Raw genomic sequence first — 14153 nt, 5'->3', positions numbered from 1 at the left:
TTTATTGAAAAGGAGACCGCTCCGAGTTGATTGGACTGGGTACCATACTCGACCCATTGCAATTAATTCAGAGGTGTTGGGAGCCACCATACTCTCAACAGCAGTTCCTTGAGGGCTGTCGGGGGCGGATATATCTGTGGGACGCCAGTAGATAGTCCGAGGGCGTTATTAGACGACCCAAAACGCTAAGGAAAAACGTAATCCGTGAAGGGCGTTGCGGCCTCCGAGGGACGGACTAATAAACTACCTAGCAGCGATTCAACAACTAAGTGATCGCACACTTAGTGGAGGTTGAGTCGTCCCTAGTCATAATTGTTGCTGAAAGCTGCGTGTCGCTCTGTTGGAACCTAGATGGTGTGGCCTCTAGGCTAGGTGTGGTACGGCGAGCTGGTAGGAACAATTATAAGTTTAAGTCGAGTGCATTTTTGAATTAAGTATACTTAAATTTATAAAGTAATTTCCGTTTATTTGCGTTGTTCTAGATTAATTTTTTCCCCTAAATTCAATCCCCGGTTAAAATTTTTCCCAAGTGTTTAGCGTTTTCTTGCATATTAGGCTAAGTGCGTACGTTAAGTTTTGTTATTCCCTGTTCTATTAGTCTAAGTCAGAGGCGTTGTTGCTAGAGTGTAGTTAATCCTCTGGACTTAGGGCTATATGTCGGTCACGATAGATAAGTGAAGGAGTTTAAGGGATAATAAGTTGCGTGTAAATGCTTAATAGAGTCCGTGGTATATTTCTAAGTATTTTGGGATAAGTTTTCGGCTAAGTCGATGTCTGAAACTCGTTAACTAATTAATTTGTATTCATGGGTCACGTGTATGATCTGGGCGTCATTAGGATTCTCCAGTCGATGCGAGTGATATTTTCTAGTTTTTACCAGTAAGACGGTAGAATTGTGTTTGTAGACTTAGAATTCTGTTTTCAGTAGAAACGTAGGTGGAAAATTTTCTAAGTCCAGCTTGGGCTAGAATCTGACTTTTTGGCGGAAATTCTAATTTTTCATGTTTCGTGTATATTCTGGGGCCAGTATTACTCTCTAGTGCGCGCAAGGGACGTAATTCTGTTCGTAAAGCATTAAACAGTGATAATTACATTTTTGTCGAATTTAGTTATTTTTCGAGAAAATCGTGTCGTAATTTTGTCAGTCCATTTGAGGTGAAAATCTCTGATTTTGACGAAAATTCGAATTAGTGAGTGTTGAAACCGCCCGATGTGTCAGTATTGTTCTGTATACAACGTCAGTATTAAATAATAACGTATTTATATCTGGGAACGAGAAACCCAAATTTTTGTGAATTAAAGGAGTTTTGTGATATTTGGGGTGATAGAAATTTTTTTCCCTCGGAGTCAGGAAAATTGGCAGAGTCCAGCAATTGAGTAAAAACGTAGTTTTTTGATAAAAATTCAATTTTTAGTAAGCATTTATAGGTCCTGGGTGTCTATATTAATCGCTAGAGCGGTTTATTAACGTAAAACTAGTTATTTTCCTTCAGAACAAAAATTTTGATTTTTCAGCGTTTAAGCGAAAAAGCGCGGGACTTAGTTTTTTTTCAGCGCAGCTGGTCCCGCTCCATCAGTCATCAGTGGCCACGCTGCTCACTTCAAGCGCGTTTAGTATTCAAGTACAGTAAATATTCTTTATTAATCCTTTGGATGCAAAACCTGCGGCTTTGGATGCAATCAAATGCCTGCCCATCATGGAAGAACTTGATTTTGAACCAACTGTGGAAGAAGTTTAGAAAGCAGTGGATTCACTTTCCTCAGGGAAAGCCCCAGGAAACGACTGGATTCCGCCTGAAGTTCTCAAGTGCACTCTTGGATCACTTAAAACTGAGTAGCATGAACTTCTGTGCCAGTGCTGGAGGGAGGGCTCGGTGTCACAAGACATGAAAGATGCAAACATCATCACTCTCTACAAAAATAAAGGTGACAGAAGCGATGTCAACAACAATCGCGGCATCTCCCTTCTCAGCGTCGTTGGCAAACTCTTCGCCAGGGTCGTCTTGGTCAGGGTTCAGATTCTTGCCGAAAGAGTGTACCCGAGTCACAGTGTGGTTTCCCAGCAGAGAGGTCGACCACTGACATGGTGTTCTCCCGGAGACAGCTTCAAGAAAAGTGCAGGGAGCAGAGAAAAGCCTTGTACATCGCCCTCATTGACATTACAAAAGCCTTCGACCTCGTTAGTGGGGACGGACTCTTCAAGATCTTGGCCAAAATTGGCTGCCCACCCACCCTACTCAGCATGATACAATCGTTCCACAAGGACATGAAGGGGATAGTCGTGTACGACGTGTCAACTTCTAAACCATTCAACATCAACAGTGGTGTTAAACAGGGGTGTGTTCTTGCTCCAACCCTATTCGGCATCATCTTCGTGATCCTCGTCAAGCATGCCTTTGGAACAACCACACAAGGCATCTATCTTCGTACAAGATCTGATGGACAGCTCTATAAACTATCCAGACATTGATCACAGACAAAAGTACAGATGCAAATCCTCAAGAAGTTCCTCTTCGCCGAATACGCAACAATCACCACACACACAGCAGAAGGCCTGCAGCAGCTACTCAACCGCTTTGCCGCAGCCTTGTTCCGCATTCGGCCTGACAATCACCCTGAAGAAGACACAAGTGATGAGACAAGATGTCAATGAGCTACCCTGTATAAATATAGCAGACTATGTGCTGGAGGCCGTTCACGAGTTTGTGTACCTGGGCTCCACAATCTCCCGTCACAGATGTGACATCAATATAATATGTATATAAAAACTAACTCGGATGGAACGTTGTGCGAAAATTTCAAAGTAATCGGTAAAGAACTCTTGGAGATTAGCGATTTTAAACAAACGAACATTTCCATTTTTATTTATATAGACTAGCAGTACCCGGCCACGTGTTGCTGTGGCTCAGCAACGCATGTGCATTACTGAGCCACAGCAACTTCAGTGAAGGAAAATGAAGAAGAATTTTTCCTTCACTGAAGAGCTACTTCAGTGAAGGAAAATGCGTCTAAATGGCATACTTAATGTTATCTTGTGTATATTGATCCTCTTAGTTAGAGACGAGGTGTGTAAATATATGGATAAATATGTAAAAGTTAAAAAAAATAAGAGAGACTGCTTTTTTCTGTTTACATAGTCATAGAAATGATATATGAAAAGTAGATTTTAAATATTAAAATTTGAGATTTTTAATGAAACTTTTTCAGGGTGGGAGTGGACAACTTCTACTTAATCACCACTAGGGGTTGACAACATTATAAAAGGTTGAAGACCACTGATTTAGACCAAAGCTGAAGTGGTAATAAGTGCAACAAAACATTATAACAGTTTAGTGCAGATTGATGCATTATTGTCTTGCTATCCACGAACTAACAGTTTGTGTTGACAGACACCAGCAGCAATATTTAAGAGTGCTACATTTTCATATAATTAGCATATATACTTGACTAACTGTAAAGCCTGACAATTTATATCAGCAGATGCTGAGAGTGGGAGACGGTGTGGTCAGCAGAGCTGGGTGGATATTTAATGCACTCTCAGAGACATTATGGGTGCTCACAGACCTATGAAGGATACTCTCAGAGCCATGAAGGATACTCTCAGAGACTTGAAGGATACTCTCAGAGTCATCAATGATACTCTCAGAGTCATCACTGATACTCTCAACGACAGGAAGGATACTCTCAGAGACATCAAGGATACACTGAGTCCCATGAAGGATTCTCTCAGACTTCCATGAAGGATACTCTCGGAGACATCAAAGATAATCTCAGAGGCGTATAGGATACTCTCAGAGACATGAAGGATACTCTGAGAGACATGAAGGATATTCTCATCGACATGAAAGATACTCCCAGTGATATGAAGGATACTCTCAAAGACATGATGGATACTTTCAAAGACATGAAGGATACTTACAGAGACATGAAGGATACTGTCAGAGATATGAAGGATATTCTCAGACACATGACGATACACTCAGAGACATGAAGCATACTCTCAGAGGCATCAAGGATACTCTAAGACCCATGAATGATTTTCTCATAGACATGGAGGATACTCTCAGAGGCATGATGGATACTCTCAAAGACATGAACGATACTCTCAGAGACATGAAGGATACTCTCAGAGACATCACGGATACTCTCAGACACATTAAGAATTCTCTCAGCATCATCAAGGATTCTCTCAGAGATATGAAGGATACTCTAAGACCCATGAAGGATTCTCTCAGAGACTTAACAGATACTCTCAGAGACTTAACAGATACTCTCAAAGACATGAAGGATACTCTCAAAGTCATCACAGATACTCTTAGCGACAGTAAGGATACCCTAAAAGACGTCAAGGATACTCTCACAGACATCAAGGATACTCTCAGAGATATCAAGGATACTCTCAGAGACATGAAGTATACTCGTAAAGACTTGGCGGATGCTCTTAGAGACATGAAGGATACCCTCAGAAACCTGAAGGAAACTGTCAGAGACATGAAGGATACTCTCAGAGAAATGAAGGATACTCTAAGAGACATGAAGGACACTCAGAAACATGAAGGATACTCTCATAGACATGAAGGATACTCTCAGAGACACGAAAAATACTCTCAGAGACATGAAGGATACTCTCAGTCCCTAGGAAGTATACTCGCATAGACATGAAGGATACTCTCAGATGCATGAAGTACACTCTCAAAGATATGAAGGATACTCTCAGCGCCATCAAGGATACTCTCAGAGACATGAAGGATACACTCAGAGACATGGCAGATACTCGCAAACACATGAAGGATAATTTCAAAGACATGAAAGATACTCTCAGAGACGTATAGGATACTCTCAGAGACATGAAGGATACTCTGAGAGACATGAAGGATATTCTCATCGACATGAAAGATACTCCCAGTGATATGAAGGATACTCTCAAAGACATGATGGATACTTTCAGAGACATGAAGGATACTTACAGAGACATGAAGGATACTGTCAGAGATATGAAGGATAATCTCAGACACATGACGATACACTTAGAGACATGAAGGATACTCTCAGCGACATGTAGGATACTTTCAGAGACATCAAGAATTCTCGCAGATATATCAAGAATACTCTCAAAGACATCAAGGATACTCTCAAAGACATGACGGATACTATCAGAGACATGAAGGATGCTCTCAAATATATCATGGATACTCTCAGAGACATGAAAGATATTCTCAGAGACATGAAGGATACTGTCAGAGAAATGAAGGATACTCTCATAGACATAAAGGATACTCTCAGAGACATGAACGACACTCTCAGAGACATCATGGATACTCTCAGACCCACGAAGGATACTCTCAGTCCCCTTGAAGTATACTCGCATAGACATGAAGGATACTCTCAGATGCATGAAGTACACTCAAAGATATGAAGGATACTCTCAGCGCAATCAAGGACACTCTTAGAAACATGAAGGATACTCTCAGAGACATGACAGATACTCGCAAACACATGAAGGATAATTTCAAAGACATGAAAGCTACTCTCAGAGACATGAAGGATTCTCTCAGAGATATTAAGGATTCTCACAGACCTATGAAGAATACTCTCAGACCCCATGAAAGATACTCTCAGACCCCATGAAGGATACTCATATAGACATCAAGGATACTCTCAAAGACGTGGCGGATGCTCTTAGAGACATGAAGAATACTCTTAGAAACATGAAGGAAACTGTCAGAAACATGAAGGATACTCTCAGAGACATGAAGGGTACTCCCAGTGACATGCAGGACACACTCAGAAACATGAAGGATACTGTCAGAGAAATGAAGGATACTCTCATAGGCATGATGGATACTCTCAGAGACATGAAGGATACTCTCGGAGATTTGATGGATACTCTCAGAGTCATCAAGGTTACTCTCAGACCCATCACGGATACTTTCCGAGACATCTAGGACACTCTCAGAGACTTGATGGATACTTTCAGAGATATGAAGGATACTCTCAGAGTCATGAAGGACGCTCTCAGAGACATCAAGGGTACTCTCAGACCCATGAAGGATACTCTCAGTCCCTATGAAGTATACTCGCATAAACATGAAGGATACTCTCAGATGCATGAAGTATACTCTCAAAGATTTGAAGGATACTCTTAGCGTCATCAGGGATACTCTCAGAGACATGACGGATACTCTCAGATCACATGAAGGATACTCTCAGAGATATGACAGATACTCTCAAACACATGAAAGATAATCTCAAAGACATGAAGGATACTCTCAGAGACATGAAGGATTCTCTCAGAGTTATTAAGGATTCTCACAGACCTATGAAGAATACTCTCAGACCCCATGAAAAATACTCTGAGACCCAATGTAGGATACTCATATAGATATCAAGGATACTCTCAAAGACATGGAGGATTCTCTCAGAGACATGAAGGATTTTCTCAGTGACATGAAGGGTACTCTTAGAGATATGAAGGATACTATCAGACCCGTGTAAGAAACTCTCAGACCCATGAAGGATACTCGCAGACCCTTTGAGGATACACTCAGAGACATGAAGGATACTCTCAGAGAAATGAATGATATTTTCATAACCATGAATTACACTCTCAAAGACATGAAGGATACTCTCAGGCACATGAATGATACTCTCAGCGACTTGAAGGATACTCCCAGCGACATGAAGGATACTCTCAGAGATATACTGGACACTCTCAGAGATATGAAGGGTACTCTCAGACCGATTATTGATACTCTCAGAGATATGAAGCATACTCTCAGAGACATAAAGGATACTCTCAGAGACATGAAGCATACGTTCAGAACCATGAAGGATACTCCTAGAGACTTGAAGAATACTCTCAGATATATTAAGGATACTCTCAGACCCCATGAAGGATACTCTCAGAGACATGAAGGACACTCACAGACCCATGAAGCATACTCTCTGAGACATGAAGGAGACTCTCAGAGTCATAAGGGAATGGATACTCTTAAAGACATGAAGGATACTTTCATAGACATGATGCATACTCTCAGAGACATGAAGGATACTCTCAGAAACTTGAAGGATACTCTCAGACCCATGAAGGATACTCTCAGAGACATGAAGGATACTCTCAGAGACAGGAAGGGTACTCTCAGAGACATGAAGGATTCCCTTAGACCTATGAAAGATACTCGCAGAGACATGAAGGATACTCACATAGATATGAAGGATACTCTCAGAGACATGACGGGTACACTCAGAAACGTCAAGGATACTCTCAACGTCATCAAGGAAACTCTCAGATATATCAAGGATACTCTCAGACACGTGAAGGATACTATCAGCCCCCATGAAGGATACTCTCAAAGACTTCAATGATACGCTCAGAGACACGAAGAATACTCTCAGAGACATGAATGATACTCTCAGAGATATGAAGAATACTCTCAGAGACTTGAAGGATATTCTCAGAGTCATCAATGATACTCTCAACGACAGAAAGGATACTCTCAACGACAGCAAGGATACTCTCAGAGACATCAAGGATACACTGAGTCCCATGAAGGATTCTCTCAGACCCCCATGAATGATACTCTCAGAGACATCAAAGATAATCTCAGAGACATATAGGATACTCTTAAAGACATGAAGGATACTCTGAGAGACATGAAGGATATTCTCATAGACATGAAAGATACTCTCAGAGACATGAAGGATACTCTCAAAGACGTGACGGATACTCTCATAGACATGAAGGATACTTACAGAGACATGAAGGATACTGTCAGAGATATGAAGGATAATCTCAGACACATGACGATACTCTCAGACACATCAATGATACTCTCAGAGGACTCCAGGATACTCTTAGACCCATGATGGATACTCTCAGAGACATGAAGGATACTCTCAGCATCATCAAGGATTCTCTCAGAGATATGAAGGATACTCTCAGACCCATGAAGGATTCTTTTAGAGACTTGACAGATACTCTCAAAGACACGAAGAATACTCTCAAAGTCATCACTGATTCTCTCAGCGACAGTAAGGATACTCTCAAAGACGTCATGGATACTCTCAGAGTTATCAATGATACTCTCAGAGACATCAAGGATACTCTCAGAGACATCAAGGAAACTCTGAGACCCATGAAGGAGTCTCTCAGACCCCCATTAAGGATACTCTCAGAGGCATGGAGGATACTCTCAGAGACATGAAGGATACCCTCAAACCCATGAAGGATACTCTCAGAGACATGAAGTATACTCTCAGACATAAAGGATACTCTAAGAGACATGACGGTTACTCTCATACATATATTAAGGATACTCTCAGACACATGAAGGATACTCTCAGAGACATGAAGTATACTCTCAGAGACATAAAGCAAACTCTAAGAGACATGACGGATACTCTCATAGATATGAAGGATACTCTCAGACACATGAAGGATACTCTCAGACCCATGAAGTGTTAACACTCAAATTGTATGACGGTTGAACCATAACCAATCACAGGTGAGTAGGCCTCTGACGTCATGCCAGACAGAGCGGCACCAACCGTGCTTCCAGCAGGCCTCAGTATTCTCAAAGACCCAGAGCAGGTTGGACCTCGACTGGCCAGTTATACACCTTGTTGCCTTATTCAATAAAACTACTGAAGTTTCTACTGTGTATATCTACAACCAAAGAAAGCAACGAATACTGGTAGTAGCGGTGTGATTCATAATAAATTTTCTGAGCTACAAAATCGCAAGTGCCCACGTCACATCATGTGTGTCCCGCGCCTCCTGCCTCCTGCCACCCACTCATCGACATTCAATGGTATTTTACCAGTCCTGGGTCCTACCATCAACCACTACTCCAGGTCAACGTCTCAGAAGTAAGGGTCAATATTTTCCTGTGAGAACGCTAATTCATCAGTGAGGAGAAAGGAAGATTCCCGCGCCACCTGGGAACCTGCACCACCACCACCAACACTTCCACCCAAGCCCACATCAACAAGCCTTGTGTGTGTTGCCTGTACCGTTCCAGCTATTGCAATCATCTTCTACAGCTTCAACTGCTCTGCAGCTGTGTTGTGCAATTTATTGAGAAACAATTGCTGAAAAAAGACTACGACCGTCTGACTAGCGTCGCCAGCTCCCAGTCACGACGCCGCAGCGCCACATTGCCTCTTCTCACCATCGCTACAGCCTTCTGCTACACCATTCTACAGTAAACGTCTGTCTACACGTCTCCATAGCAACTGGCCTTCACTCGCCATTCGACGATATAATTATTGTCACGCCCTCAACATCACACACACATTCCTAGTGTGGGGTCCCCCGAGCTTCGCGCCACTGCCGCCATGAACGCTGCCTAGCTGGCTGTCGCTTCAGATGTAAACAAACAGTGCATGTGCCTCTTCACACGCCTTGTCGCAGGGTTTTTTTTCGTCTTGGCTATAGTCATATTGGCTTGGCCGCAGTCTTGAGTTAAGTAATTAAGAGCTACACCTTCGTGTACCATGTATTAATAGTGGTTTACATAATATTATCCATAATATCCTGTGAATTAACCATTCAGTGACATTAAATATTGGAGCTGGTTACATACTCCACTCACACAGTTTCTCTGAGTCATTTTCAACATTCCTGCTTCCCACAGTAATTTCATTGAATATTAATTGTGCTATTAGAGTATTATTGGTAAATTTAAATTCCAGTGAAGTAAGAAATTATTGTTTTAGTAGCAGTTAAGAATTTGCACAATAGAACTTTTTTTTAATTCCTCCAGGGCCTTAATTTGAAATTTATTCCTTCAACATTTCCCATTATAATGTTACATAGCAAGTTATATACATTCCTGTGTCCAGTTTCTGTGCTACATCCATTTTTCTTGCATTGCCACTTGTTGTGTTGAATCTTTTTAATGAAATTTTGCAATTGCACTTTTCAGTTTTTATTCTAAATTGCTATGCTTAGCCTGGTTTAATTAATTTACATGCTTCAAATTCCAGCCATATTCATACCAGATTGCTAATTTAATTCACAATTTTGCTTGTTCTTAATTATTTGTTGCCTAGTACAATTTAATAAATTTAATTCTGCCATTTCCTTACCTTAGGCAAGTTTGATATATTTTTTTGAGTGTTTATATTTTTTGTGTGTACTCTATTCCTTATGCCTAGTGTACTTAATTATAATTTGCGATCAACTGCCACTTCCTCGGTAGTGACAATGCCTACCACTGTTGAAACCCCTTCAGACTCAACTGGAACAGTTGCTCGTTCCAATGTCCAGAGATCAGCTCAGGAAATAGTTATCCCACTTTTTGCTGGTGAATCCTGCTTATTAGAGTCATGGTTTAGTAGGGGGTTGAAGAGAAAACAGTCACACGTTTTTCTAAGCCTACTGATGCCGAATACTTGGCAATTGCACGGTCAGCTGTGGACACAACCAAAGGTGATGCACGTTTTGTTGTTGATGAGAAAGCCATTGTTAGCCTCCAGTCTTGGTCGGAATTTTAGGATTTCTTTCGCCGGCGCTTTGTTAACAAAGGAGACCTTGACCCGTATAGGTTAGTCAAGAAAATTGCCAATGCCACCATGCAGCCTGGTGAATCGTTTAATGCGTTTACTAGCCGTCTCGATCAGTATCTGTATGTCTTGGTGTCTGCTATGATTAGTTCGTCTTGGGTAAAGACAATAATTTATTCCCTGAGGCTATGATAAATGTGAAATATGATATGATATCATCCAAAATTATAGCATTTGGAACATTAATGCATTTTGCCCCAGAGCATACTAAACCGATCATTGAGCAAAAGAATTTTGGAGTTAAACATGAAATTGGTGAAGTGTTTGAGGCTATTAACAATGCCGCCGATAAACTAGCTCCCCAAAGTGGTCAACTGTTGCTACCCTCTGATACCGTAAATGTAGTAACAAGCTCTCAGCATCCTCCCACAAACTCTCAAAACTCTTGGTCGCAGAACCGTACCCATGCTCGTAGCCCCCAGTCAAATTCGCCTCCTCATAAGTTGCCGAGACGCCATAGTCCACAACCATCCACTCCCTCATGTTGGCATTGTGGTAAGAGTAACCACCTCGCAAGGGACTGTTGGTCCGCCCCTTGATCATCACCACCTAGACAATTCTCTCGGTTCCCTCGTCAATGTAATCATTCTAGGCTCCCATATTGCAAGTACCATAAACAAGTTGGTCACCACACTGCAGATTGTAGAGCTAAGAAAAGGACATCCCCACCTCGTAACTTCCACAGTCAGTCTTGGCGAGGCGCACAGCATCCAAGACATTATCAGAACTCGCGTAATTACAACTCCCAGCCCAGCTATAATGCAACTTCGATTTATAATACTCGGTCACAGAATTCTGGAGTTCAGAATGTTCACTCCATGTCGTCGGGAAACCCCCAAGGCCATCCGCTAACCAATTCAAGCTAGCCAGTCCTAGTGCCCTCCCTGTGTATTCAGTAGCTACCCAAAATAGATTTGGACATTTGACAGAGGACACTGACTCTAGCCCAGTTGTAGATGTTGACAGAACCACAGTGAATTTGACCCAGATGAGACGCAGATATCCCAGACAACATAAGTCACAAGTAGTAACTTTTCCAGTCTCAAGTGATGGTCCCCTTGTCTCAGCCATTGTACATGGTAGAGTTTTAAAAGTTTTTCTTGACTCAGGTGCAAAAATTAATATTGTCAAGCCTTCAGCTCTTAGAGACATTGCAAGTAAGCACCCTACTACAGTAAAACAGTCACCCATACCTTTTCTAAGTGGTGTTTCAGGAAATAAAGTAAAAGTTCAGGGTGAAATTGACCTCCCACTCAAGTTAAATGATGTCACATTGTCTATAACATGTTTAGTTGTTGACATTATTCATTTTCCTGGAGACATTCTCTTAGGTCTGTATACCATGATTGATGAAAATATTGCATTGTTTCCCCATCGTTGGAGCATTAGTATCAAAGACCACGTCATACCCTTGTGTAGCATGTATCGACAGGGCCATGAGTTCAACCTTCAATCAGACTACGTTAATTTTGTTAACACCCACCTTGCTAGCGTAGGTTTGTTAGATCCTTGTCGTGGTAGCATACCCGAGAAAACAGGCACTCGACTGAAGCATCGTAGTTGTGCAGTTGTTAAGGAGAGTGAGTATCGGGACTTTCTGGAAGGGGACGCCCTAATGGATTCTTGTTGTCTCGCTCGCCTGGCAGCTTCCATCTCTGAAGTCAGTGGTTCCACGGCTACTGACACTGTGCTGCACTCTCATTCTTTCACCAGAATAAGAGTTTAGGTTCAAGGAGTGCCTGAGTTGTCGGATGTGATTGCGGAAAGTGAAACGTGTAAAGTGAATGGTACGTTTGTTGAACCCTCCTGGCACACAGTGCAGGATGGTACTGTTACACTGTAACAAACTAGGCTGTTGTAAGAATTATCCAGAGTGGTTTATCGACAAAAGAGAATGGGAAGCTGAGCCGCATGGTGACCTGACCCCCAGGGGAATTCGCGGTGGAAATAACCAACGCTTTGTTCATAGCTGCGTAAAATGAATCATCCTATAGTATTCAGTAATTTAGAGAAAATTAGCCTTTATTCATTTTGCATTAAAATTGTATTGTATAATAGTACTGGATACAATATCAAGAGTATTCTAATTATTGAGTTTAAGTCACCATCAGTGACGTCACGAATCAGATCTAACTTTTGAGGCGGAGTGACCGGCGGTCATAGGTCATCAGGGGTTGACAGGTCTACTATTTCTCAAAGTTTTAATAACCATTTTTGTGATCGGGAACAGCTCTGCCGTTAGATGTTTGTAATTTAATTCAGTAAAATAATTCAACCAGTCTGGATCAATTAAGTACAACAGAGTTTAATTGTTATAACTTAACCTTGCTAAAGTAACTGGGTAAGCGATGCGGAACAATACAATACTCTGTCTGGGGTAGTCCAGACAAGGAAAAAATCAGTGTGGTCACGGAAGCAGCTGGGATAAGAGGTCAACATCTTACCTCTCCCCAAGAACAGCCCCAACACCTAGAGCTGTGGTCGCCCAAGGTATAGTTGCTATTGTTAAGTATAGAAATAGTCTCATTTGCCACTCAGGTCAAGTAGGGAGTGTTAAAGTGATAGGGAGTGAACATATTTAGATTTTGTTTTAGTTTTCTTTTAATAAATTAAATTTGTTATTAATTTGCATTTTATTGTTTCCATGTGTTTTATGTGTATACTTGTCCTGGTCACGTGGTCCACACGAGGCAGAGTTGCATTGGGCGCCGATTCTAACATCGAATCGGAATTATCATTACCGTGTAATTTATTCCACACTCAAGGTCATCGTTTATAGTGGGGATCAAGCCCCTAGGTTGATTAATTAGCGTGATCGATCCAGACCTCGATCATTGCTCTTGTATTACTGGTCTGGTGGTGGCAGCAGAGGTGACTCTAGGGTTTTGTTCAGAGCTTAGGTCACGTCATACTGGGTGTAGAATCCTAAGTCGGTCAATCGTCTTAGGACCACGTGGCGTGGAGTTGGCTTTGGTAAAAGTTTTGGAGTCCCTTGGTTTAGAAATAAAAGTAAGAATACGGGTAGAGGGAGTAGAAAGAAGGAAGTAAAGAGAGAGGGACCCAAACCCGTGTTACAATGGTGCACAGCGGTGGTTTCAACAATTTTGTTTGAAATTGTTGAAAGGCTCACGCGTCTGGCCGTTCGAACACGTGCGCGGATGCTAAGGAGACACCCGCGGGCCAGGATTAGCAGTGCGCCCCACAAGTGCGTTTGAGTGGGGATTGGCGAATCTTGGGTCATGCGGGCTGATATGATTAAGGTTAGTTAGTAAGATTAGGCTGTTAAAATAGATTTATTGAAAAGGAGACCGCTCCGAGTTGATTGGACTGGGTACCATACTCGACCCATTGCAATTAATTCAGAGGTGTTGGGAGCCACCATACTCTCAACAGCAGTTCCTTGAGGGCTGTCGGGGGCGGATATATCTGTGGGACGCCAGTAGATAGTCCGAGGGCGTTATTAGACGACCCAAAACGCTAAGGAAAAACGTAATCCGTGAAGGGCGTTGCGGCCTCCGAGGGACGGACTAGTAAACTACCTAGCAGCGATTCAACAACTAAGTGATCGCACACTTAGTGGAGGTTGA

At 42.0% G+C, this 14153-nt stretch overlaps 3 protein-coding genes across 3 annotated transcripts; all 3 read left to right on the top strand.

Annotated features, from left to right (window-relative positions):
- Positions 1 to 3987: 3987 nt before the first annotated feature.
- Positions 3988 to 4656, top strand: LOC138359317 (uncharacterized protein PF3D7_1120000-like). Its single transcript, XM_069318455.1, has one exon. It carries the CDS (start codon positions 3988 to 3990, stop codon positions 4654 to 4656), a length of 669 nt encoding a protein of 222 aa, XP_069174556.1.
- A 2-nt stretch (positions 4657 to 4658) lies between these two features.
- Positions 4659 to 5628, top strand: LOC138359316 (uncharacterized protein PF3D7_1120000-like). Its single transcript, XM_069318454.1, has 3 exons — positions 4659 to 4826; positions 5063 to 5356; positions 5440 to 5628. Exons 1-3 carry the CDS (start codon positions 4659 to 4661, stop codon positions 5626 to 5628), a joined length of 651 nt encoding a protein of 216 aa, XP_069174555.1.
- Positions 5629 to 6510: 882 nt separating this feature from the next.
- Positions 6511 to 7573, top strand: LOC138359315 (kinesin-like protein KIF15). The gene is made up of 2 exons (XM_069318453.1): positions 6511 to 7237; positions 7332 to 7573. The coding sequence occupies exons 1-2, from the start codon at positions 6511 to 6513 to the stop codon at positions 7571 to 7573; spliced, it is 969 nt and encodes a 322-aa protein (XP_069174554.1).
- The last annotated feature ends 6580 nt before the right edge of the window (positions 7574 to 14153 follow it).

This window comes from Procambarus clarkii, chromosome 90 (assembly GCF_040958095.1).
Source record: "Procambarus clarkii isolate CNS0578487 chromosome 90, FALCON_Pclarkii_2.0, whole genome shotgun sequence".
Lineage (NCBI taxonomy): Eukaryota > Metazoa > Arthropoda > Malacostraca > Decapoda > Cambaridae > Procambarus > Procambarus clarkii.
Note: the sequence above shows the minus strand (reverse complement) of the source record. Positions and strands in the feature narration are given on the sequence as shown.

Bases quoted from the DNA above. Each gene is read 5' to 3' on its own strand.
- LOC138359317 (XM_069318455.1), top strand. From the start codon at position 3,988: ATGAAGCATACTCTCAGAGGCATCAAGGATACTCTAAGACCCATGAAT.
- LOC138359316 (XM_069318454.1), top strand. From the start codon at position 4,659: ATGAAGGATACTCTCAGATGCATGAAGTACACTCTCAAAGATATGAAG. The intron at 4,827-5,062 runs GTATAGGATACT...AGCGACATGTAG, and splicing joins TGAAAGATACTCTCAGAGAC to GATACTTTCAGAGACATCAA. The intron at 5,357-5,439 runs GTATACTCGCAT...AGCGCAATCAAG, and splicing joins ATACTCTCAGTCCCCTTGAA to GACACTCTTAGAAACATGAA.
- LOC138359315 (XM_069318453.1), top strand. From the start codon at position 6,511: ATGAAGGATACTCGCAGACCCTTTGAGGATACACTCAGAGACATGAAG. The intron at 7,238-7,331 runs GTACACTCAGAA...GGATACTATCAG, and splicing joins TACTCTCAGAGACATGACGG to CCCCCATGAAGGATACTCTC.